The sequence below is a fragment of the Primulina eburnea genome, chromosome 8, assembly GCF_022965805.1.
Source record: "Primulina eburnea isolate SZY01 chromosome 8, ASM2296580v1, whole genome shotgun sequence".
Classification (NCBI taxonomy): Eukaryota; Viridiplantae; Streptophyta; class Magnoliopsida; order Lamiales; family Gesneriaceae; genus Primulina; species Primulina eburnea.
Window position 1 is genome coordinate 9,038,440 of NC_133108.1, and position 27,220 is coordinate 9,065,659.

At 39.1% G+C, this 27,220-nt stretch overlaps 3 protein-coding genes across 5 annotated transcripts; 2 read left to right on the top strand and 1 right to left on the bottom strand.

Moving 5' to 3' along the window:
- Window positions 1-6,248: 6,248 nt before the first annotated feature.
- On the top strand, window positions 6,249-8,447 carry LOC140838848 (two-pore potassium channel 1-like). 3 transcript variants are annotated; one of them, XM_073205447.1, is made up of 3 exons: window positions 6,249-6,543; window positions 6,987-7,901; window positions 8,128-8,446. In XM_073205447.1, exons 2-3 carry the CDS (start codon window positions 7,003-7,005, stop codon window positions 8,270-8,272), a joined length of 1,044 nt encoding a protein of 347 aa, XP_073061548.1. In that variant the 5' UTR covers window positions 6,249-6,543; window positions 6,987-7,002; the 3' UTR covers window positions 8,273-8,446. The 3 variants fall into 3 exon arrangements, with proteins under 3 accessions (XP_073061548.1, XP_073061549.1, XP_073061550.1); XM_073205448.1 differs by lacking the exon at window positions 6,249-6,543 and adding an exon at window positions 6,570-6,669 and having other exon boundaries at window positions 8,128-8,447; XM_073205449.1 differs by lacking the exon at window positions 6,249-6,543 and adding an exon at window positions 6,681-6,842 and having other exon boundaries at window positions 8,128-8,447.
- A 2,061-nt stretch (window positions 8,448-10,508) lies between these two features.
- Window positions 10,509-12,917, top strand: LOC140838981 (uncharacterized). The gene is made up of 4 exons (XM_073205609.1): window positions 10,509-11,382; window positions 11,501-12,091; window positions 12,506-12,624; window positions 12,696-12,917. Exons 1-4 carry the CDS (start codon window positions 10,509-10,511, stop codon window positions 12,915-12,917), a joined length of 1,806 nt encoding a protein of 601 aa, XP_073061710.1.
- Window positions 12,918-20,369: 7,452 nt separating this feature from the next.
- On the bottom strand, window positions 20,370-26,546 carry LOC140838982 (uncharacterized). The gene is made up of 2 exons (XM_073205610.1): window positions 25,817-26,546; window positions 20,370-20,401 (listed from the first exon to the last, which is right to left on the bottom strand). Exons 1-2 carry the CDS (start codon window positions 26,544-26,546, stop codon window positions 20,370-20,372), a joined length of 762 nt encoding a protein of 253 aa, XP_073061711.1.
- Between the last annotated feature and the right edge of the window lie 674 nt (window positions 26,547-27,220).

Sequence of the window (27,220 nt, forward strand, 5' to 3'; positions counted from 1 at the left end):
GTTCCACTATGGGCAAGGATTATGGTAAAGTTAAAATGCTAGAACCGAGAAGAGAAGCCAAAACATGGAGACTGTGTTAGGTGGGGAGTTAGATTTATTTAATGTGTGGCACACATTAAATAAATCTAACTCCCCACCTAACACAGTCTCACACATTAAATAAATATTCAGAAATCCACAATCCCACATCGAAAACTTTGCAAAAACTGAACGAATTAATTGGTTATAAATAGAGCTCAATTCCTTCAGTTAATGTATCCCAAAATCAAAAGCTTTTCAGCTTTGATAAAAAGAGAGTGCATAGAAAAAAGGAGTGTATTTTTTTTCTTGAGTGCGGGAATTCTCTTTTGTGAGTTAGAGAAAATATTTTCTCAGTATACTCGGGGTTGAGATCGTGAGATATTGAGTGTATTGGTGTATACACTTGTTGTAATATTTCTCCCGGTTATAAAAGTTGCAGTGCTCCGTGGATATAGCCTATATTGGGTGAACCACGTAAATCTTTGTGTTCTTGTTGGTTGTTTTATTCCATATTTTGGGTACTATTATCATCGTGATCGGCATCGCTTCGGGGTAATTCCCCAACAACTGGTATCAGAGCCTTGTTGTGAAAAATTCTTTAAAATTCTCAGTATGCTCTGTGGTTGTAGCTTTGTCTGATCTTCCACATCAGAAAAGATTTTTTTTAGATTTTTTGCTAAGGCTAGAGAAGTGATGGCCGGAGATGATGGATCGGGACCGGGAATCAACAAGTTCGACGGAACAGATTTTTCGTTCTGGCGGTTACAGATAAGCGATTATTTGTACAGTAAGAAGCTGCATCAACCTCTATCAGGAAAGAAACCGGAAAAGATGGAGGATGATGATTGGGAGCTTCTTGACCGACAGGTTTTAGGTGTCATACGATTGACCCTAACAAAGAACGTGGCACATAACGTGGCGGAGGCAAAAACAACGGAGGAGATGATGTCTATTTTATCAGACATGTACGAGAAGCCATCAGCAAACAATAAAGTACATCTCATGAAGAAGTTATTCAACTTGAAGATGGGAGAAGGTGCTTCGGTGGCAAAACACATAAATGAATTCAACACGATTGTCTCTCAGCTGACATCGGTGGACATCAAATTTGATGATGAGATACAGGCACTTATTCTTCTGGCGTCTTTACCAGACAGTTGGGAACCGATGCGGGCAGCGGTTAGCAACTCTGTTGGAAAAGGGAAACTACAACTCAATGATGTTAGAGATCAAATCCTTGCTGAAGAAGTTCGCAGGAAAGACTCGGGTGAAGCAACATCATCGAGATCTGCTCTAAATCTTGATAACAGAGGAAGATGCAGGAGTGGTGAAAGGAGTTCCAACCGATGGCGCGGAAGGTCCAAGTCAAGAAATGGTAAAGACAAAAGTAACTTTGAAAAGAATTTGAAGTGCTGGAGCTGTGGTGAGACTGGTCACCTGAAAAAGAACTGCAGATCAACGAAGAATAATGCCAATGCAGTAACTGAGGAAGTACATGATGCTCTGCTATTATCCATGGAAAGCCCTGTTGATTCTTGGGTTATGGATTCGGGAGCTTCGTTTCATACCACTGGTGATCGCGATGTGTTCGACAATTACATCGCTGGCGATTACGGAAAAGTTTTCCTGGCTGATGGAAAACCCTTGGAAATTGTTGGTATGGGTGATGTATTGATGAAGATGTCAAATGGATCTGTCTGGAAAATCAACAAAGTCAGGCATGTACCAAAATTGACACGCAATCTGATCTCGGTAGGACAGCTCGATGATGAAGGCCACAATGTGACCTTCGGTGATGGTTCCTGGAAAGTAAACAAAGGAGCCATGATTGTTGCTCGAGGAAAGAAAACTGGAACACTGTATATGACTTCCAGTTGCAGAGACACACTAGCAGCTGTGGATGCTGGAGCCAATTCAAGTCTATGGCATTATAGACTTGGACATATGAGTGAGAAGGGAATGAAGATATTGGTGTCAAAAGGAAAGCTACCAGAATTAAAGACTGTTGAACACCAACTATGTGAAAGCTGTATCTTTGTAAAGCAGAAGAAGGTGAGCTTTTCAAAAGGTGGTAGAGAACCGAAAGCAGCAAAGTTGGAGCTGGTTCATACTGATGTATGGGGACCATCTCCTGTGACATCCCTTGGAGGCTCGAGATACTATGTCACATTCATTGACGACTCTAGTAGAAAAGTTTGGGTTTATTTTCTGAAAAATAAATCTGATGTTTACGAGAACTTTAAAAGGTGGAAAGCCATGGTGGAAAATGAGACCAACTTGAAGGTGAAGTGCTTACGGTCTAATAATGGTGGAGAATATGAAGATGATGAGTTCAAGAAATATTGTGCACAGAACGGGATCAAGATGGAGAAAACCATTCCTGGTACACCTCAACAGAATGGTGTAGCTGAAAGGATGAACATGACCTTGAATGAACGCGCAAGGAGCATGAGATTGCATTCTGGATTGCCAAAATCATTCTGGGCTGATGCTGTTAACACTGCAGCATATCTGATCAACAGAGGAACTTCGATACCACTTGACTGCAGAATACCCGAAGAGGTATGGAGCGGCAAAGAAGTAAATCTTTCTTTCTTGAAAGTGTTTGGATGTCTATCCTATGTTCATATTGATTCAGCAAGCAGAACAAAACTTGATCCGAAATCAAAGAAGTGCTTCTTTATTGGTTATGGAGATAATGAGTTTGGTTATCGTTTCTGGGATGACCAAAATCGGAAGATCATTCGGAGCAGGGATGTAATCTTTAATGAGAAACTTTTGTACAAGGACAAATCAGACATTGGAGCTGGAGATGAATGTCCTGAAGTCAAGAAGACTGATGAAGTGCCATTGACACATATTCCTGTGAATGAATCGAAAACCAGTGACCAGGAAGATGAAGAAGAAACTGCACAAGATGATGACCCACAAACTCCGGTGATTGAACTCAGGAGATCTTTGAGAACCATTAGACCACCTGACAGATACTCCCCTGCACTTCTTTATATTTTGCTGACAGACAAAGGTGAACCGGAGACCTATGAAGAGGCAATGAAAAATGATGATTCAGTCAAGTGGGAGTTGGCCATGGAAGATGAGATGGATTCACTGTCATCCAATCAGACGTGGGAGTTGACAGAACTTCCACAAGGCAAAAAGGCGTTACATAACAAGTGGGTGTACCGGTTAAAAGAAGAGCATGATGGTAGCAAGCGGTACAAGGCAAGACTTGTTGTAAAAGGCTTCCAACAACGGGAAGGAATTGATTACACCGAAATTTTCTCTCCGGTGGTTAAATTAACCACTATCAGGACAGTACTTGGACTAGTGGCGAAGGAAGATTTACATTTGGAGCAGTTAGATGTAAAGACTGCGTTTCTTCATGGTGACCTAGATGAAGAAATTTATATGAAGCAGCCACAGGGCTTTGAAGTACGGGGAAAAGAGAAAATGGTGTGCAAACTTCAGAAGAGCTTGTACGGTCTCAAACAAGCTCCAAGACAGTGGTACAAGAAGTTTGATGGATTCATGAGTGAAAATGGTTTCCTAAGGTGTCAAGCTGATCACTGCTGTTATGTGAAAAAGTTTGACGGTTCTTATATCATACTACTGCTATATGTAGATGATATGCTGATAGCTGGAGCTTGTCCGGAAGAAATTGATAAAATCAAGAAAGATTTATCAAAGGAATTTGCCATGAAGGATTTGGGTGCTGCAAAGCAAATCCTTGGAATGAGGATCTTTAGAGACCGGTGAATGGATTCTTGAAGTTATCTCAAGAAGAGTACGTAAAAAAGGTGGTTAGCAGATTTAATATGGATGAAGCTAAATCTGTGAATACTCCTTTGGCTAGCCATTTCAAACTAACCAAAGCACAATCACGATCGACGGAGCAGGAGAAGGCTTATATGAATAAGGTTCCTTATGCTTCTGCTGTCGGAAGCCTCATGTATGCAATGGTGTGTACAAGACCAGACATAGCACATGCAGTGGGAGTCGTGAGCAGGTTTATGAGTAATCCAGGAAAGAAACACTGGGAAGCAGTTAAGTGGATTCTCAGGTATTTGAAAGGTACTGCTAGCTGTTCTTTATGCTTCAGGAGGTCAAAATTGGGCTTACAGGGTTTTGTCGATGCCGATATGGGTGGTGACCTGGATGGCAGGAAAAGTACTACTGGATATGTGTTCACATTAGGTGGTACAGTTGTAAGCTGGGTGTCTAAGCTGCAAAAGATTGTTGCGCTTTCGACTACTGAGGCTGAATATGTTGCAGTTACAGAAGCTAGCAAGAAGATGATATGGTTGAAATCCTTTCTGGAGGAATTGGGTCAGAAGCTTGAAGATAACACATTACACTCTGACAGTCAGAGTGCTATTCACTTAGCAAAAAATCCTGTTTATCATGCTAGGACAAAGCATATACAGGTTAGGTACCATTTCATCAGATCAGTGCTGGAAGATGGGGTCTTGATGCTGGAGAAGATTCCTGGAAGTAAGAATCCAGCCGATATGCTCACAAAGACAGTAACCATTGACAAACTGAAGTTATGTTCAACTTCAGTCGGACTGCAAGTATAAATGGAGATATATGAGCTGCTGCAATGATGGTGTGAAGACATGATTGAAATCAAGTCTTCAAGTGGGAGAATTGTTAGGTGGGGAGTTAGATTTATTTAATGTGGTGGGCCCACACATTAAATAAATATTCAGAAATCCACAATCCCACATCGAAAACTTTGCAAAAACTGAACGAATTAATTGGTTATAAATAGAGCTCAATTCCTTCAGTTAATGTATCCCAAAATCAAAAGCTTTTCAGCTTTGATAAAAAGAGAGTGCATAGAAAAAAGGAGTGTATTTTTTTTCTTGAGTGCGGGAATTCTCTTTTGTGAGTTAGAGAAAATATTTTCTCAGTATACTCGGGGTTGGGATCGTGAGATATTGAGTGTATTGGTGTATACACTTGTTGTAATATTTCTCCCGGTTATAAAAGTTGCAGTGCTCCGTGGATGTAGCCTATATTGGGTGAACCACGTAAATCTTTGTGTTCTTGTTGGTTGTTTTATTCCACATTTTGGGTACTATTATCATCGTGATCGGCATCGCTTCGGGGTAATTCCCCAACAGACTGCACACTGAACAACCCGAAATGAATAAAATGACTTGCTAGAAACTTGCCACGAACATATAATAACTGGGGACAAGATTCTTGGATTTCATTCATCAGCAACAACTCTTTTCTAAGTTTCAACTGCTTATGTTTGATATGGATTCAAATGCGCAAAGAAAATGCCAGATTTATATCCAAAATTTCACCAATTTGTAAAAATACCAACTTTTTTTTTTTGCAGCCTGCACTGCACTATACATGAAAATCTACGGCTCTGGATATGACATTCTTGATATAATATTATACTGGAATTTGATTGTTGGAAGTTTAATACAATGAAAAAGATGGCCTAAGGGATGAAATAACAACCTGCGAAAGTTGCCCATTTCTTGAAACTGGCATAGTGGCATTATGGGTTGAACGTTCAAGAGTTGTTTGCTGCAAGGTTCCAGATACTGCTTCCATTATTCACTTTCCTGTTGGATAAAAATATCTTCACAGAAATAATAAAATTTTAGGGATGCAGGTCCACTTTTTTCATAGCTTGTATGTCTCCAAACAAATGCCACGGAACTTACATCTATGTCTTATAGAATTTCTGGCATCCCAATAATTAAATTAATATTTTCATCATGATATTTAAGATGTAATTGTTTTTTTTCCAAAGTTTTGTTATGAATTTACTAATTTATTTGTGTGGTATTTAATTTACTATAGTATTTAATTAATATAAAATTGTTCAAATATATTAGATGAATTATTACGTTTTACATAAGTGACTTAAAATAAATTAAATATTTACAAATACTTTAATAAATTTATGAACAGATATGTGATTGAACAGAAGAATTATTGTAAAGAAGACAATAAGAAATATATTCAGAATTTTTATTTCACAAATCCTAGAAGAGTTTCCTGTGCGAAATGAAATTCATAGGATATATATGAAAGATTCAAAGGAAAAATAGAACTACGTGGAAGATGATTGTTTCGGTGCAAAACCTGCCCTAGTTTGGACTAGTTAATCGGAGGTGGCATTATAATTATGATGTGATGGTTAAAATATGAAAATAATAAGAAAGAAAAAAAGGAGAAACGGGGGGGGGAAATTTTGGACTTGTTCAAACGTAACATGCCAAATATTAGGAGTCCATTGTTTCTTTTTTCTGAGTTTGGGGAGGAGAAACTTCTTCCTAAATTTTGAACGATAATAAAGATGGATTATAAGTCATCGAAAAGTCCATTATTCCTGTGCATTTAAGTTTGTAAACATGTCACATTCCTCGCATTTACTAAATTTATATTTAGATATTCAGCGGTCAAGAAAAGTTTTCTAAGAAACCAGGGTCATGTTTTGTGTTGTAAGACTCAGCCAAACGAAAACTGACCCTCCCACTTTTCTTGCTTCTATAGGTATGAATGGATCGTGCCATAATGATTCTTCTCATGCACTTTCATTTCCTTTATCGTTAGCTCTCTCCAGCCGTATTTTTGGGTTCCATTTCATTCATTAATACAGTTTCTGTGTTTGTGGATCGAGTGGGTTCTTGGAATCCTTCTGCCAAGATTACATGTTCACAATGCATTTGAAGAACAAAGCTTTTAATTGTCAAGAACATACATATACAATCTAAAAATATTTCCGTACAAATGTGATCTTGATACCATCTTCTTTTTGATATAACGATTGTTACAATGGGAGGGATTACTTAGTAATTGTTTTTTTTTTAAAGTTTGGATGAGTACGTTTGAGTTTGATGCACAACAAAGAATGATTATAAACTAATTTCATTTCATCTGAAAAATGCAGCATAACCTTAATTTAACGAAACCTGATGATGGGTACTTGTTTGCAGGTTTTGAGCGTCTGAAATGGCTAAGAATGATGTGTGCGATCCATTACTAGCCCCAGTCGCAGATTCTTCTTATCAATCTAGCTCGAGCTCTGCCTTAAAGAAAAGAAAATACCACCGGAGCAAGTGTGTTCCAGTTGAAGATGTCAATCATCCTGAGCAGCATCTAGATTCGTCCCTTCATCAACCCAACTCAATTTTTGCAGATTATCCTGATTTCAAACGAGTACTCGTTTTCTTGGCAGCATATCTAGGCGTAGGATCCCTTTGCTTCTTCCTTGTCAGCCATCAGATCAAAGGAAACAAAACGAATGGAATTATTGATGCAGTCTATTTCTGCATTGTCACAATGACAACAGTTGGATATGGAGATTTGGTGCCTGATAGTGTTGTGTCGAAGCTCTTAGCTTGCGCTTTCGTGTTCATTGGCATGGCTCTTGTTGGATTTATACTAAGCAAAGCAGCAGATTATATCGTTGAAAAGCAGGAGATAATCATGGTTAAGGCAATACACATGCACGAGAAGTGTAGCCCCGTCGAGATGCTTAGAGAGGTGGAGACCAACAGGGCTAAGTACAAAGTCATTACAGCACTGGCTTTTCTTCTTATTCTTGTGTGCAGTGGAATACTTTTCTTGTCTCTGAAAGAGGGATTGGATCTTTTTGATGCATTCTATTGTGTATGTGCCACAATTACGACGCTTGGGTATGGGGATAAGAGCTTTTCCACATCCGGGGGACGTTTATTTGCTTCTTTCTGGATATTGATCAGCACCATTAATTTGGCTCAATTCTTTTATTCTGTGGCTGAATTATATACAGAGAGAAGAAGGCAATCACTGGTGAATTGGGTTCTTTCTAGGAAGTTGACAGTTTCAGATCTTGAAGCTGCTGATCTTGATAATGACAAAGTAGTGAGGTAAAAATAATATTATATGGTTTTGACCGTGGGTGATCCAAAAGTAACTATAATGGCATCTACACTAAAACATTTCAAATTTTATGTATAATCCTGGGTTCTGGATTGTCCTCGAACTAGATCTTTAAAATCCCAACATGATTCTTGTTCTTGGACACATCCTTCATCAAGACTCGGGCAAATCTTGTAATAGACACTCACTGTCTTTTTCATCTTTTCCATACAGTGCTGCCGAATTCGTTGTGTATAAGCTCAAAGAGATGGGGAAGATTAGCGAGGAAGATATCGCAGTGGTAATGGCCGGGTTTAAAAGTCTTGATGTCGATCACTCAGGAACACTGACAATAGCTGATCTGTTGAATCCTGAATAGCTTAGATACTTAGAAGATGAAATGTCTCAGCTTTTTCACTTTTGCTATAGATTGTGCTTTGGACATCACTAAATACATTTTTGATGTTGAAATTTTTATAATTCTTATAATTCTTAATGCTTTAGACTTGTACGCTAGCAAATATCTTGCAGGAAATTAATGCCTCAACAATCTATCATAGGATTTGAAAACGGTAACTGATACTAGGTTTCAACAGCTCATATCCCTTATATTGCATTCAACGAAAAATAACCAAGAATATTTCCGTATAGCAATAACCATGTAAAAATACAAAACTCCATCTGGTAGCACATTCAGAATAGATTTAGGGCAATTAATTTGAGAAACACTTGTGCCATCGTGATGCCTTGTGTCTAAAGATACCAATGTGATGCCTTCGCCTAAAGATCTGGTGATTAATGAAGTAGTATAGCACCAGCCTAAAAAAATTTCACCTACGCAGCAGCTACCTCGTGGGAACGCCTGGACTCCAACCATAATGTTGCTGCAATCTTTGTAGTAAAAAAAACCAGCCAGCCTTGTCAGGTGCCTCATGAAATGGAGCACTAAGTTCCTTCAAGTGCGACTCAAAAACACCTGCCAGGACTTTTCGGAAAATTTATGAAGCTTTTTTGACATCATTGCCGATTGAATTAAAGAGCTCACTGGCATCTTTCTTGAAGGTTTCTCCTTTGATATTCTCCCCATTAACGAGGGGGTTTACAACATCACTGAGCTTGGATTAGCCTTCTCAATGCAACTGGTCAGTTTACTGACTTCTTCTTTCGGGCCTTGAGTTATGACTTCAAGAAGACACCCACAAAATCTCTCATCAGGAGTTATGTTTGATACCAACAGTCGATCAAATGTGTGCACAACATCATCTACAAGGCCATCTTTTCCATAACACTGGATAAGCGAAGTTAAGACAAAGATGTTAGGCTCAAAGCTAGCTTCCAACATTTCAGTCAACGTAGCCTCAGCCTCTTTAACTAGTCCACTGCAAGAATATATGGTAATCATGGAGGCAAATGTCCAACTGTCTGGAGAGCATGTCCCTGAACTTTTCATATGCTCAAAAATCTCCAAAGCTTCTTCAGTAAATCCTACATCAGCGCAAGTTGACAAAAGAGTATTATATAAAACAACTGTCAACTCCAACTGCTTCTCCTTCTTCTCTCTATACATTGCAAGTGCATCTTCACCATATCGAGCTCTGCAGTATGCCTGAATTAGTTCAGCATAAGTACCCCAAGTGGGCTTAATCCCTTTGCTCACCATCTCCCGATAGACATTTTTTGCCTACCACGGCCTCTTGGCTCTCCCCATTGCATCCAACAAAGTGTTATAAACAGTTGCATTAGGCTTAACCCCCAATGCCAGAGACGGATTTATATAAGGGCTGTACTGGGCTGTAGCCCAGCCCATTTTTAATAATTTAGCGACGGTGTTTCAAACTATCGCTAATATTTGCGACGGTTTTTGTAAAACCGTCGCCGATCTGTTTTAATTATACCGTCGCTACTAGCGACGGTTTATTCAAAAGTAAATAATAACAGTCGCTATTAGCGACGGTTTGACCAAAAACAGTCGCTAATGGCGACGGTTGTTCCAAAAACCGTCGTACATCCGTCCAATCAAGTCCAATCTATTTATACTAAATTCATCCCATATCCTCTAATCCGCCCCACCTCAATTCTATAAAATTTCTCTCCCAAGTCCCAAGCCCTTTAGCGATAGAATAGAATTACGGACTCTCGAAGAAATCGAATTGCTCATCGGCAAGGCAACAATCCAGGTAAGAATCGGCTATACATTTTTTATTTTGTTTTTTATAGCTTCTCTGTGCGTGATTTGTGGTTCTTGATTGTTTGTTGTTGAGTTGTTGATTAACTATTACTTGTTTATTTGTTTAATAATTATTTTATTCTTGTTTAAGATTATAACTTGAACTATTTCAAAATCTGCAAAGAAAGGAAAAACATTGATATCTTCTTTTTTTAAGAAGAGAGATCGTCAAGCTAGTGAAGATACTTCAATTCCTACGGTCCTTACAATGCAACATCAATCCAGTGAAAGTCTTCTATTTCCCAATATCCAAATTCCTTCATGTTCCTCTCCTAGAGACGATCATCAGTCTTCGTCTACTTTTATTGAACGAGATCCGGGAAAAAGAAAACAGATATGTGAATATCATGTTAATGTACGAGATGAGATAAGACGTTCATATCTAAATATGGGGCCTTATCAACCAGATATGTTGGAGTATCCAGGTACGAAATTTGGAAGCCAGAATCGTCGTTTTCAGAAAAAATGGTTTCAGAAATTTTATTGGTTGGAGTATTCGCCTTCAACAAATAAGGTATATTGTTTCTATTGCTTTCTTTTCCTGAATGATGTTAATTCATCTAATATCTCGGCATTGGTCAATGAAGGATTTGACAATTGGAAAAGGGTAAACCAAGGAAAAACATGTGCTTTTCTTTCCCATATTGGTTCTGCAGCTTCTTCACCTTATACTATGTGTGAGAGAAGGGCTGAAAATTTGATGAGGCCCTCACAACATATTGATAAAGTGATGCATGCACAATCTAAAGAGGAAAAAGAGAAAAATCGTCTGCGTTTGAGCACCTCAATTGTAGTTGTTCGTTGGCTAGCACTTCAAGGTTGTGCTTTTAGAGGTAACGATGAATCTCTATCTTCATCTAATCGTGGAAATTTTCTTGAATTGGTGAAGGCTTTTGCAAAAATGAATATAGAAATTGATGAAGTTGTGCTTGAGAATGCTCCAAAAAATGCCCAATATATCGCTCCAGAAATTCAGAAAGAGATTTTACATATTATGGCCAATAGAGTACGAAAGATGGTTCGTGAAGAAGTTGGAGATAAATACTTCTGTATTCTTGTTGATGAAGCCCGAGATATATCTAAACGAGAGCAAATGGCCATTATATTGAGGTTTGTGAACAATCATGGGATTTTGACAGAAAGATTTTTTGCCATCAAAAGTGTTAGTGACACTACCTCAATGAATTTGAAAAATGAGATATCAAATATTCTTGTTCATCATGATCTCCATGTTAAGAAAATCAGAGGGCAAGGATATGATGGTGCTAGCAATATGCGTGGAGCCTGGAATGGACTTCAAGCATTATTTCTCAAAGATTGTCCCTATGCATACTATGTCCACTGTTTTGCACATCGTTTACAACTGATTGGTTTCTGCAGCTAAGGATGTTAGTGTTATTTGGGAATTCTTTTCTCATTTGGACAATATTGTTAATATTGTCACTTCTTCTACTAAGCGCATTGCTGAATTACATACTACACAAAGAAATGAAATTGAGTATATGTTGTCAATTGGAGAACGTGATTCTGGAAGTGGTGCAAACCAGATTGGTAATTTGCAACGAGCAGGAGCTACTCGTTGGAGTTCTCACTATGATTCGGTAAAAAGCTTGATAGGTATGTACACTGCAACTTGCAAAGTTTTTGAAGTTCTCAGTGATCATTCTCCAAATGGAAGAGCTAAGGCTGAAGTTCGGGGGATTTACAGAAACATGGCAAGCTTTGAATTTGTGTTTATTTTGCACTTAATGCATAAAATTATGAGAACAACAGATACTCTTTGTCAAATTCTTCAAAAAAAATCTCAAGACATTTTGACTGCTATCACATTTGTCACTACTACCAAAACTTGCCTTCAAAAATTTAGAGAATGTGGGTGGAATGAATTTCTTCAGGAAGTTAAAGTTTTTTGCTCAAGAAATGAAATTGCTGTGCCTGATCTTGATTGTCTATATAAGATTGGACGTTCCTGTCGGCAAACTACAATAGAACATCATTACCACTTTGATGTTTTTAATGCAGCAATAGATTTCATTTTGATAGAGTTAAATACTCGGTTCAATGAGTCATCAGTGGAACTTCTTTCTCTTAGTACAACTTTAGATCCTAAAAATTCATTTGACTTATTTAACAGTGATGATATTTGCAAGCTTGCGAAGAAGTTTTATCCTGGAGATTTCACAGATCAAGAAACTTGGGCGATGAGAAAGACTTGCTTGGGGGAGTGAAATTTGAGAGTTCCTTGCGATGGCCTGAGTTCAAGCAGGCTTGAGGGGAGATAAAGGGGACGAAGAGATGTTTCGTGGGACACTGAGGCAGATGTCGAAGCATTGAGATTGTATGCCATTGTTGATCTGCTATGCTCCGCTCCTCTTTTTCACACAGTGTGGGGGTTAGTGTGTGAGATTGCAGAGTTTTTGGGTTTTGTTGTTGGCTCATCAACTGTCATCAAGACATTGAAGAGACCAGCTCTCAACGATCACTTATCCTCGAGGATATGGATGGTATTTTTCTTTTTCATAAATAGAATTTTAGCCGTATTTTTCTAAATATCATTTCAAAACTTTGAAAAAAGGCAATACATATTGAAGTTGATGAAAATTGCGAAGGCCTTTGGGAAATTGGATCTCGCTTTGGAAGCTTAGGTCGGACTTTCAGATCTGGGATCACAAACAAGAACGTTCTAAGAGGCTCAGAAGATTGTTCCACCGTAGTCCCTCCGACGCTCAAGTTAGAAAATGAGAAAATAAAGAGAATATTGTGTGTATTCAGAATGAGTGAATGTATGAATGAATAAACAATAACCAGAACCTGGTATTTATAGGAAAAGAGTCTCGTGTGACTAGAGCGACTAAAACTCTAATCTTTGTAGAGTTCTAAATCTGTTGGACTCTACATTCTCAGAATCTTAGATAAGATTATAATAAATATCTACGAGCTTTATTTCTGCGAACTACACATTCATTTATCTGAGTGGGAGCTCATTGAAGCATGAGCTCGTCTAACATGTATTGAGTGGGTCCAAGATTTCTATGGGAGCTCGGCTAGGGAGGTCGGCCAAGACCTTCTCCATCGTTACAATAATATATTCTGAGAGATCGACCAAGACCCTGCTTGGGATGTCAGCTCGGGAGGTCGGCCATGTCTTGCTGATCGACAAGATTATGGGAGTATGGGAGGTCGGCTGGGTGAGCTCTCGGATGACCTCCCAACGAATCTGGATAAAAAGAGCCCCTAGTGGGTTTCTAGATGATTTGATGGATTTGGGTGAATAAGGTGACCTTTTGATGCACTCTAACACTTAACATGAATTCCCAGAACTATCTGGATATTCGTTTTGCATTCCTATGGGCTATCGAGAATGGGTCGAGACTTGAGGTATCATGAGTCGCCCCCTTAAGTCGAGCTGACGTCTGAAACCAGAAGCTCACAGTAGTCTAAGCTCTCAGTGGCTTGTGGGTGGTGCTGAGGTGTGAGATAGAGCTCTTAGATGTGTTTTTTATTGTCTTGAATTGAAATGTTTCTCTCATTTATTACCATAATATTTACATTTACGTACTTCGAAACAATCTCGACTGTTCGACTTTCTTCCTACTAGGTCCTCTAAATAGTAGTCACCTGAACTGAGTTTGTCTATCACCTTGAATGGCCCTTCTCATTTGAGATCCAGCTTCCCGAGATCCACATCTTGAATCTTCTTCCAAACCAGGTCTCCAACTTGAAAACTCCTCTGAAATACCCTTCGGTTGTAGGACCTGGCTTTGCGTCCTTTGTAAGCTTCCATCCTAATGGCTGCGACTTCTCTCTTCTCTTCAACTAGATCTAAATCTGGTGCTCGTCTCTCATCATTTTTTTATCGTCAAACATGACTCTGGAGGTCTCTTCTACAATCTCCGCTAGAAGGACTATTTCATTTCTGTAAATCAGGCTGAAAGGTGTTTCCCTGGTGCCAATCTTCGGAGTGGTCCTGTACGACCATAACACGCTTGGGAGCTCTTCAACCCATTTTTCTTTTGCATACCCAAATTTGCTTCTAATGTTTTGTACTAGATATCTATTGTGACCTCCACTTCCCCGCTACTTTGAGGGTAAGCTATGTAAGTGAAGTGTTGCAGAATTTGCATTTCTTTGCACCAGGCTTGGATCCGACTTCCCTGAAATTGTCTTCCATTACTTGATATCAACTCTCTTGGCACCCTAACTTGCAGACAATGTTCTTACAGAGAAACTTGAAGACCTCATTCTCAATAATTTTGGCCAAAGCCTCGGCCTCTACCCATTTCGAAAAATAGTCAATAGCTACAAGCAAAAAATTTTCTGAGTTGGGGTAATGGGGAAAGGTCCCACAATGTTGATTCCTCATTGGTCAAATGGGCAAGCAGCCACTATAGCTTTCATCAACGTGGCAGGTTGATGTTGGAGCTTAGCATGACGTTGGCAGCTGTTACATGAAATCATGATAGCTAGAGCGTCTCTTTGCATAGTAGGCCAGAAATACCCAGCCAAAATTGCTTTCCGTGCTAAGAAATAAGCTCCCAAGTTATCCAACAACAACCTTTGTGAATTTATCTTAGTACATAATCAGATGCTTGTGACCCAAACATTTTAGAAGACGTCAAGAAAGTTACCACTTGTACATAACTCATTCAACAAGTATAAACTGAATGCTCTTCTGCTTCAGCCTGTAGGCACTTCTGGATCTCGAGGGAGATCCCCATCTTTCATGTACCCCAATACACCGGCTCACCAGTCATTGTCTTCGAGTTCTTGAGGTGAAGGGTCTGAGTAGGGACTCAATTCTACCTGGATCTCCACTTCCCTTGATTTCTAACTATGAAGTGAGCTGACCATTTTAGCAAGGGTGTCGACACTCTCATTTTCTTCTCTGGGGATCTGCTTAACTGCAAGCTCAGTAAAGAGCTCCTTTGCTACCTCGAATTGCTTCATGTTTCATTAGCTTTTCATTTTTGATATCATAAGATCCATTCATTTGTTGGGCAACCAACTGAGAATAAGAGAAAATGTGAACCCGAGCGGCTCCAAACTGTCGTGCTGCCCTTAGGCCAGCTAAGACTGCTTCTTACCTTCTTCGTTGTTAGATGCCCTGAAGTCCAGTATTACAACCAATTTTACCTCATCTCTGATATGAATCTGATCGGGCATGGCGTGCTAATGTTTGGAATGAAGAGATTCAAGGATGCACAACATGGGTTCATGAGCAATCAAGGAGAGCTTGCAAGCAAGGGACCAAATCTCGAAGAGTTCGTTGTGCGTAGAAATAAGCCTCTACGTCCGAGCGATCAAATCCTACCGTCCGAGCGCCACAATTTGTTGGAACTTTTCAAGTTCGCAATCTTTATTTTGATGTTAACAAAACTTGTTATTGTGTTTCTAACATATTTATTCAAGTGTGAAGTTGTTAACACAATAAGCAAATTGAAACCGAATTCTGCACAAACTGAAATCAGCTAGGCTGATTTCAGCACACCGGCTGAAATTGAACTGAAACAGTTGAACTGAACCAGGCCAGCTGCAGACCAGTTGAACCAGATCAGTTGAATTGAACCAACTAAGCTGAACTAGACCAGCTGAAGACCAGTTGAACTGAACCGAACCGAACCAGCTGAACTGAACCAGATCAACTGAACCAGCTGAACTGAACCGAACCAGCAGCTGACCAACTGAACTGAACTGAACCAGCTGCTGACCAGTTGAACTGAATGACCAGTTGAGTTGACCATAGTTGACCAGTCATGAAAATGTCCAGCAAGACGAATTTGACCGTTGCAATTTCAGACAAAGTACAGAAACTTTCCAAACGGTCATATTCTTGTGTCTAACGTATATATCATTGTTGGGGCTTATAAATATAACATCTTGAAGATCAAACAAGAGCTTTTGAAGGAGATTCAAAGGATGTACAGTTAGCATGAAGAAATCAGCTAGTTAAGAGCACAAGCCCTTATGTGAGGATACATTTGAGATGTACACCGTAAATGATAAATTCCTCACACACAATCACTCACACATATACAAGAGAGTTGAACTTCAATGTTTAGTTGAGTGAGTCTTGCAAAAAGAAAATAAACTTGTGTATATAGTCTTTGCATATGAGACATTAAACAATATGCTGATTGTGAGGTGCTGCCTACAATCTTGAGTGCTAAGAGATCAGTTTAGGCAGTGGGTAAGTCCTAGCTGAGTGGGTTTGTACAAAGAGTTGTATAAATCAAAGTCTTCTATTGAATATCCTTCCCAAGGAGAAGAAGAGGTGACGTAGGAGCATTTGAAGTCTCCGAACATCCATAAACAAATTTGTATCTATTTGTTTATTGCATTTACTTATCATTTTCATAGTTTTAAAGAAGCATTGTTGAAGCATTTTATGTGTTCTTCAAATACCAAAATATTGCATACCAATTGTTTGATAAAATGCTTCAACTAAAATATTTTTACTCATTCAACTTGCATATATTTTAAATGGTTTACAAAATATTTAATCGGTTTCTACGAAGGATTATTTCGAGTATTTTCCGCTTGGTTTGAACACCAAACTCGATTTATTTCATCGGTGTTCAATATTTCAATAACCGAGCTATTGTAGTTCAACGGTGATCCCCCTAACCGATCCTAACACACTTACTGTCCAAGAGATGAATTCTAGAACACTCCGCATCCGAGCGGTAACATCTTACCGCCCTAGTGAGCCCACATGCGGAATATTTTATCTTTACCTAGTTTAAAGTCCAAGTTTATTAGATAATTATATTTTGATATTTTTTAGATTTGTAAACAATATATACACGAATTTTATTCATTGTAAACAATTAGAGATCGAGTTTTAAAATATTTTAAGAGTCTTCTCTCAAATTTCAAAGCTTGGCTTTGTATACACCTCTGTGTGTTTCTCAAATCAAACTTATCAGTTGTTCTTCACTCGGATTGTCAAAGACGAGTTTTTTGAAGGTTCTCTTGAGATCGATTGTTATTTTCGTTAATATTTGTTGCTAAGTTCTTCGTAATTTAGAGGTGAATATTACACAATTACTTGTTTCAAAAAATCGGGAAAACACAACATTTTCTTTGTTTCATCGAATCGAGGGCGTGAATCAATTTTTGAGCACGTTTGATTTTCGTGGTTGAATAATCGCATCAATCTCCCATTGGAGAGATTAACAGCACTCCTACTCCGTTGCTTTCATTGGTGAATGAGCCATCCACATATACCTTCTACAAATCTTTCACTTCGACATGCAAAATTTCATCCAAGAAATCAGCCAAGGTTTGTTCTTTGATAGTTGTCCTGGGTCCATACTGTGTATCGTACTCCCTCCCTCAGTTCAGTAGTTCACTTAACAAACTGTCCTGAAATATCTGCATGAGTCATTATCCTTCTGAGAGGGATGTTGGTGAAGACCATAATTGGATGAGAAAAAGTATGACCACAATGTCCAAGACGTTGTAACCAAAGTCAAGGCGAGTTCTTCTACCACCGTGTATCTGAGCTCATATCATTTGGTGCATGAGAGATGTAATACAAGGGGCTCTACTTTGTGCCCTCCTGTTTGATTAGGACCGAACTCACAGCCGCTTCGGTAGCTAAGAGATAGACATATAGCTGCTCTCCTGGAACGGGCTTTGCTATTAATAGAAGCTCAATTAAGTACTTATTTAACTCCTCAAACTCCTTCCTCATTGTTCATCCCATTCAAATTTCTTAGCTCTTCGGAGAATGCGGAAGAAAGGCAAACTGCGATGTGTTGAACTTGATATAAATCGTGATAAAGCGGCTGATGGATCATGTGCTGGGCACCTTGAGGTGCTTCAAAAAAAATATTCTAAATGAGCTGCAATAGCTCGTGTTCTAAGAATGTAAACACTGATGAATTAAATCGAGTTTGGTTTAAAAACCAAGTGGAAAATACTTGAAGTAATCATTCGTTAAGAAAACTGATCAGTTAAAGCTTTTAATCTTGTGTAACTAATTAACTGAAGATAAAGAGGATCAATTCTCGCATGTATTAGTTCAGTTATGGTTAGAACTGAACTCATAGATACTCGAACTGATCAAGTCAGTTTAAAGCTAGGGGTTAACAGTTAGAGTATACAAGATATGTTTATAGATGTTCAGAAACTTCAACTACTCCTACGTCACCTTTTCTACTACCTCGGGTAGGATCTATTAGAAGACTTTGATTTATACAATTGATTGTACAAACCTACTCATCTTATGACTTATCTAACTGTCTAACTGAACTCCTAGCCTAGACTGAAGGCAGCACCTTCCAGCCAACACTTGTTTAACGTCTGTGTCAAAGACTACATACACATGTTTTACGTCTATGTGCAAGACAAAATTTGAGTGGTGGTGGTGGTGTGTGTGTGTGTGTGTGTGTGAACTGATCTCTGAAACTACCCGAAAGTATTCTCATACATTGCGGGAAATATGCTTCTAAAACTAAGCTGATAACACGTTGAAGTGTTCCCTCTAGGCTGATTGATTCTTCAAAGCTGATAAGCATTATGCGTGCCCTCTCTGTATTTTATCTTTTCACTCTTAAACTCTCATCATCGTTTCACTGAGTGTCGGCTTCTATTTATATGCATTTGGCTGAACATACAATGAGACTCAGTGAATGAATCCGTTGCAGTTTGAATTTTTCCCCCAAATAGATATATGGAACATTTGGCTTTAAGCGCTGCTGCAACGTCTCTTATTGTACATTGATTGTACAATAGATTTTGTACCTTTGTGCGTACCTAGAATCCACTTAGGTAAGTTTATCTTGATCTGCAACTGATTGAGTCCTAACTGATGCACCTAACAGGTCATTTGAACTGATATTCAGTTGGGCTGGTGAAATCAGATGACTCGTCAGTTAAACTGATGTCACTCTTTCAGTTGAACTGGTCAGCTGGGCTCTTCATCAGTTGAGCACTTCATCAGCTAGCCGGGCTTTTGAAGGTCTTCTACTGAACTGCCTATCAGCTGTACAATCAGTTGAACTGATCTTGATACTTCAGTTGTACTAATTCAGTTCTATCAATGAGTTGTCACTTTTAGTTTGCATCTCGATTGATTCAGTTTAAGATTGGTAACTGATCAGTTCGAAATCTGATCAGTTTCAGTTTCTACTCACTTAGGTAAACTGATTAGAAACAAATAAACAAGTTTTGTTAACATCAAAATCAAGATTGCGAACACGAAATGTTCCAACAGCGGCAATCTTTCCAGCAAGTTTTTGGACTTCCTGGAGATTCCTATCTCCACTGTCTCTGGTTCTTCTTCTGTTGTGAGTTGGACCTCTTTTTTGGGAATCACTCTTCGCTGAGCTGCTCCAATCATCCTTACTTTCCTTCGGGACTTTACTTCCACTATCACCTCATCCACAAAAAAATGATATGATGAATTCTAATATCCACATACGACTCCTACCTCCTTCCCTACAAAATTTTTAGCTTTTGATGGTAGGTGGAGCTCATAGCTCGGAAATCAGCAAGGGAAAGTCTGCCCAGTATTCCGTTCTATAAAGAAGGAGCATCCATCACAGTAAAACATGTCATTTTGGTGATGTGACACGTCCTTGTCCCAAAGATAAATGGAGCATTATTTCTCCTAAAGGTTGTACAACATGTCTCGTGAACTTGGAAAAGGCTGTAGATATATGGTCAAACCCGAAGCCCTCCACCTTCATTTGTTCAAGGGTCTTCTTGAAGAAAATATTAACTGAAATTCTCGTGTCGACGAAGATTCTCATCACATCATAGTTTGTGACAGTGAGGGTTACTAACAAAGAATCGTTGTGGGGTGCCACAACACTTTTCAGGTCCTCTAGTCTGAAGCTGATAGTTGGCTCGGACTTAGGAGAAAGATCTAGCCCAAGATTTTCCAATCTCCTCTCATGAGCTTTCCTAACTATGCCTGAATCTCTGTCAGTTGCACCTCCAGATATCATATGTATTATACCTCAGGTTGGACCTTGAGGAGGTAGAGGTAGATGTTGTGGAGGGAGAGGTGGTGGTGGTAGTGGTGGAACTTGATTTCGACGGAGGGCCTCTTCTACAAAACAATTAATCAACTAGGCTAGTTGATCTATGCTAAGGTTTGCCACACCTCTTCGTTGATTGCTTATAGGACTTGTTATTCGTCCTCTTCATCCCCACATGTCTACATATTTTGCTCAGTGTTCCCACATACGGTTTCAATTGATGTTGATGAAAATGGCGATGGCAAATGGAACGTCAGATCTCACTTTGGAAGCTCGGGTCGAACCTTCGGATCTGGAAGCACAAACAAAAACGTTAGAAGGGGGCCATAAGTGTCACACCCTTACTCTATACTTACCATGATTACCATAATCAAAATAAGGTTTGAATGATATAACTATAGTATGAAGCAAATCAAACAAGAGGCATCACTTTGATGGTTTATAAAAATTTTGGCATGATCTCCCTATATTTTGTATAAGCCAAAAACTCAACTCAAGCAACAACCTCAAGCATATTCTCATATACAAACATACTTTGTATCATCATTCATCACATGGAACTTGTTTCAAACCCTCATATAAAATTTACTACAATACATATGCGGAAGCTATACGATAAGAAGTCCCGGTTCTTGTCGAGGTAGGGCACGTCACTAGCATCCATTGGCGAACCGGCATCCTAGGCATCTTCACTACCTGATCCTGTAATACATGAGCTTCGTGAGTTTATAAAACTCAATAAGTTGGCACTTGTACGTATCAATATGCGTTGAAAGAATATACATATCAAGTCGTGACAACAATGAAACTTTAAACCATGTCATATCATAGCATATATTCATGTTCATTTTTGTACTTGAGCCTCATTAGTTGACCTGTACTACTGTTCTTGCTTTATTATATAGCTACTACTGTGTTGGACGTCAGGGAGCAACCTTTGGCAACCCCACGCCCCATGAACATATATTGGCCAATAGCTTTGGTGGACTTAAAACCACCCATGATGTCAACAAGCTCTATATCATGTAAAATCAGTCCTTTTCTTTTCATGTTCATGTTCTTGTTAATGACATAGCACCCATCATCAATATTCATGAGTTCCTTTTATATTTAGTATATAACAATAGAATATGGTGCTATGTTTCATCAATAAACATACTAACAATGTACATATAGCAATAATCAATAGGAAGCATTTGAAATCATAATATTACTCATGTATTACTTCAAAAGCATGCCAACTTATAGTCCAAGCGTACGAATACTTGTTTGAGACGATGTATTTCGCTCCTATACTGTCAAATATACCAATAATTCAGTCACTATTGCATAAACTAGATGAAAATCATTCCTTTATTGTCACCTACATATACCATAACTAAAAGATAAGAAAACTTACACCCTTATGAAGTTCTTGTGATGGAGAACTAAATTCTAGCTTCAATACTTTGAAAGGAATGAAGAAAGGAGCTGTTGGAGAAAGTTTCCTAAGTTTTCCTTCGAGTTTGCTGTGGAAAAGGGGAGAAAAACTGATGGGATTGCTTAGAAATGTCGAAACTTATCTTCTTATATGCAAGGCGGCGCTCGGACGGTCATAAATTACCGCTCGAGCACTGCACTTTCTGTCCAAAACCAAAAATCCAGAACCATTGGCGCTCGGGCGGTAATTTCTTACCGCTCGGGCGCCACCTATTCTGCTTCTGCGCACTGCTTCATCAAAGAGCGCTCCAGAAACGTTTCTTCCGTTCATAATCTGGAAAAGTGGTAAACTAGGAAGTTGTAGCTCTATGTCTTGGCTTGAATCTCCCACTGGTTTCATGTCATTTGGAGGTCTGAGTAAAAAGGTATGCCCATTCTCCCAACATGTGTCATTGTAGGAGTGACGATACACACAACCCACTTCGGGGCGCTTTTGGCTTGTCTTCCACAATGATTTGGGCAAAACTGAAAATAATAAAGTTGTAGCATTATATCTTAGCTTTCTAATGGTTAAGGCCTCACACAATTTTGATCAATATTCAAACCATTATGCTAAAACTCGTAACAACTACCCAATTTCGTCTCATTTCCTGCAATCCTATACCAACTTTCATTGCACTACTTCTACCTACACCTCTTACTACCACTATTTTAACACATATTCATTCTCAGTACACCATAGAAAATATAAAAGTCATGTTGAATCTCAATATTGATAACTCAATCATCACATGAAATCTAATCATCTAAATAACTACATAGTAAACGACATAAACGCATTATTATCATTTGTACGAGTAACCGGACATTACAATTCTCCCCTCCTTCAAAGAATTCCGTCCTCGAAATTTGACGTACCATATAGTTCAGGATATCTTTGTTATATCTCGTCTTCTCTCTCCCAAGTTGCTTCTTCAATCGCATGATTGCGCCATAATAATTTCACCAAGGGTATTTCCTTGCCTCGTAACACTTTTGATTTCCTATCGAGGATTTGGACCGGTCGTTCTTCATATGAGAGATTCGATGCAAGCTCCAATGGTTCATAATGAAGAACGTGAGAAGGATTGGCCAAATACTTTCGTAGCAAGGAAACGTGAAAAACATTGTGAACATTTGACAAGTTCGGAGGTAAAGCAACTCGGTAGACTCTGTCTCCTATTCTTTCCAAGATTTGAAATGGACCGATATATCTTGGACTCAATTTTCCCTTCTTACCAAAACGCAAAATGCCCTTCAATAGTGATATCTTTACAAATACATGGTCACAAACCTGAAATTCCAATCGACGACGTCGCACATCAGCATAGCTTTTCTGTCGACTCTGGGCAGTGTGCATTCTTTCTCTGATCTTGGTTACCAATTCAGCTGTCTGTTGTACCAATTCAGGGCCTAATAATTTCCTTTCTCCTATTTCATCCCAATGTACTGGAGATCGACATTTTCTACAATATAATGCAGTATATGGTGCCATTCTAATGCTTGACTGATAGCTATTGTTATATGTAAACTCAGCCAACGGTAGTTTACTGTCCCAACTACCTGGGAAGTCAATAGTACATGCCCTCAACATATCTTCTAAGATCTGATTCACTCGTTCTGATTGTCCATCAGTTTGAGGGTGGAATGCTGTGCTGAATGACAATCGAGTTCCCATAGCATGATGCAAGCTTTTCCAAAATGCAGATGTAAATTTGGGATCTCTATCTGATACAATGGACACTGGGATGCTATGAAGCCTCACTATCTCTTTGATGTATTCTTCAGCATATTGATTCATCGTGTATGTGGTCTTCACCGGAAGAAAGTGAGCTGATTTTGTAAGTCGATCCACAATAACTCATATAGCATTGAACCCTCTTTGAGTTCTTGGCAAACCAAGAATGAAATCCATCGTGATGTGTTCCCATTTCCATTCAGGAATGGGTAGTGGTTTCAGGAGTCCTGTTGGTCTTTGATGTTCAGTTTTGACCTGTTGACAAGTTAGACACTGTGCAACAAATTGAGCAATGTCCCTTTTCATACCTGGCCACCAAAATAATGGTTTCAAATCCTTGTACATTTTTGTGCCTCCTGGATGGATCGAATAGGGAGTAGCATGAGCATCAATAAGAATTTCGGTTCTGATCGTTCCTTGCTTTGGCACACACAATCTCCCTTGATATGTCCATATTCCTTCCCCATCCAATTCAAAGTTCAAATTTCCTTTTTCTCCATCTCGCTGCCTCAATTGTTGTAATTCATTATCTGTGTTTTGTTCGATCTTAATCCTGTCTGCAAGCGTTGGTCGAACCATAAGAGATGATAACTGAATTGCAGCTCCCTTTGGAATAACATCAAGCTTCAAGTTCTGCAAATCCCATAGGATTTGTTCTTGTACTTGCATCGCAAAAAATAGAACTGGACTTTCGACTTAACGCATCTGCAACAACATTGGCTTTACCTGGATGATAGTTAATAACACAATCGTAATCCTTCACCAATTCCAACCAACGTCGTTGTCTCATATTCTGTTCCTTTTGCGTGAATAAATATTTCAGACTCTTGTGGTGCGTGTAAATTTCACACCGTTCACCATACAGATAATGGTGCCAAATTTTTAACGCAAATACCACTGCTGCCAGTTCTAAATCATGTGTGGGATAGTTCTTTTCATATTCTTTCAATTGCCTAGAGGCATAAGCAATCACCTTCCCGTGTTGCATCAAGACTGCTCCTAAACCTTGTTTCGAAGCATCACTGTACACTACAAAATCTCCTGATCCTTCTGGAATAGCAAGGACCGGTGCTGAAGTCAATTTTACCTTTAACTCTTGGAAACTGCGATCACATGCTTCTTCCCATACAAATTTCACATTCTTTCGAGTTAAAGCCGTCAAAGGTAATGCTATCTTAGAAAATCCCGCTATAAACCGACGGTATTAACCAGCTAGCCCAAGAAAACTACGTACCTCGGTAACAGTGATAGGTCGTAGCCAGTTATTAACAGCTTCAATCTTACTTGGATCCACTGATATGCCTTCTTTTTAAATGATATGACCCAAGAATGCTACTTGTTCAAGCCAAAATTCACATTTCTTCTATTTGGCATATAATTGTTTATCCTTCAAAGTCTGCAAAACTAATTGCAAATGTTCTCGATGCTCCTCTACAGTTCATGAGTAGATGAGAATATCATCTACAAACACATTCACAAACTTGTCTAGAAATGGCTTGAAAATTCTATTCATTAAATCCATAAAAGCTGCTGGTGCATTTGTTAGTCCAAATGGCATTACAAGAAATTCATAATTCCCGTACCCGGTTCGGAAGGCAGTCTTTGAGATATCATCTGATTTAACTTTTAATTGATGATAGCCTGATCGTAAATCAATCTTCGAAAAGACAGCAGCTCCTTGTAGTTGATCAAACAAATCATCAATTCTAGGGAGTGGATACTTATTTTTGATTGTCACTTTGTTCAACTCCCGATAATCAATGCATAGACGAAGGGTACCGTCTTTCTTCTTCACAAACAAAATAGGTGCACCCCACGGTGAAAAGCTCGGTCTAATAAACCCTTTATCAAGCAACTCCTGTAACTGTTCTTTCAGTTCTTTCATTTCTGTAGGAGTTAATCGATAAGGAGCTTTTGAGATCGGATGAGTTCCTGTCACAACATCAATTACAAATTCGATCTCTCTATCTGGGGGTAAGCCTGTTACATCATCAGGAAATACTTATGGAAATTCACAAACAACATCTGTATCTTTTAATTCACGAACAGGTGGATCACTAGTTAACACAGATGCTAAATATCCTTGACACCCCTTCTGTAGTAATTTACAAGCCTTCATACAAGAGATTATCCGAAGAGGTAAGGATATACCTGCACTTGCTACAGTGAATGGTTCAGCTCCTACTGGTGCAAACTTGATCATCTTTATGCCACAGTCAATAGTAACTCTGTACTTCGAGAGCCAATCCATTCCCAATACCACATCAAAATCGGTCATTTTCAAAACAATCAATTCAGCATACATCTGATGACCTTGGACATATATTGGACATCCTCGCACAATCTGATCTGTCTGTAATTCTTGCCCGGAAGATAAGGCTATGGTGAGTTGTGTCTCTATCGTACTTGCTGTAATGCCCAGTCTCTTTACAAATGATTCCGAAATAAAGGAATGCATGGCTCCTGAATCTAGTAAAACAATAGCAGTTATACCAGAAATCAAGAACATACCAATAATCATCGATGTATCTGCATCCACTTCCTCTTTGGTCATCGAGAAAAGGCGTCCTTGTACTTTCTCAGAACTCCCTGGACAATTCTTGGCGAGATGTCCTGGCTTTTTGCAACGATAACAAACATTGGAACCTTGCATACACTCCCCGCCATGGAGTTTGCCACATTTAGGACAAGGTGGCTTGTCCAGTTCTTTAAGTGGATGGGGACCCTTGCCACGGGGTTCCTCTGGTCGAGCACATTTGCTATCGGTCTTTTTGCCTTGTCCTGTTCCTTGTATCTTTTGAAAGTACTGTTGCCTTCGTTGTTGCCTGTCTATGTCAATGTCATGTTCATCTTGTTCTGCCATAAGTACTCTTTCTACTATCTCCCCGTATGTAGCAACTTTTGCCATTTGTACATCTCTTTGAATTTCAGAGCGAAGTCTCCGCATGAAGTGTTCGCCCTTACTTGTGTCATCCTGTGCAATATATGGTACATATTTGACTCCGGCCTCGAATTGTTGTATGTATTCCCCCATTGACATGGTTATTTGCTTCAGATTAAGGAAATCGCTGGCTTTCTTGGCTCGTACATCTTTACTGAAATACTTGTTATAAAACAGAGTTTTGAAAGTTCCCCATGTCAATGGTCCAACCGGTAATGCTACTTTTGCACTTTCCCACCATATTCTTGCATGTTTTGTTAAGAGAAAGATGGCACAAGTTACTTGATCTGCATCTCCCATATGAAGGTAGGAGAAGATGGACTCCAACGACTTAATCCATTCTTCTGCTACTGCTGGATCGGTGCTTCCCATGAATTCCGGAGGATTAAGACGTCGAAAATGATCATACACATCTGTTTGAACATGTCCTTGTCTGGGTAACATGGCATGTGTGTGTGCCTGCTCGTGAGTAGTCTGTTGCATCTCAAGTAATTGTTGTATCTGCTCCCCATGAACTTTCGCTTGTTGTTGGAGCAAATGAGCAAATTTGTCTACCGGTCGTGGCGCACTGCCCTCGCCTTCTACTGTTGGGGCCTTGCCTTTAGATTACTCTCCTTCATGTACCTTACGTTTAAGTGGCATCGTCGCTTATCTTAACCTACATGTAGGTCACGTAGAAACACATAACTTAGCATAAACTATGGAATACAATGATACTTACTTGCCGAGTTCCCCATGTATGCATGAAGTGCAGTGTCTTCCCTGTCAAAGAACCGTGGGCTCTGATACCATAAAAAAGTCACACCCTTACTCTATACTTACCATGATTACCATAATCAAAATAAGGTTTGAATGATATAACTATAGTATGAAGCAAATCAAACAAGAGGCATCACTTTGATGGTTTATAAAAATTTTAGCATGATGTCCCTATATTTTGTATAAGCCAAAAACTCAACTCAAGCAACAACCTC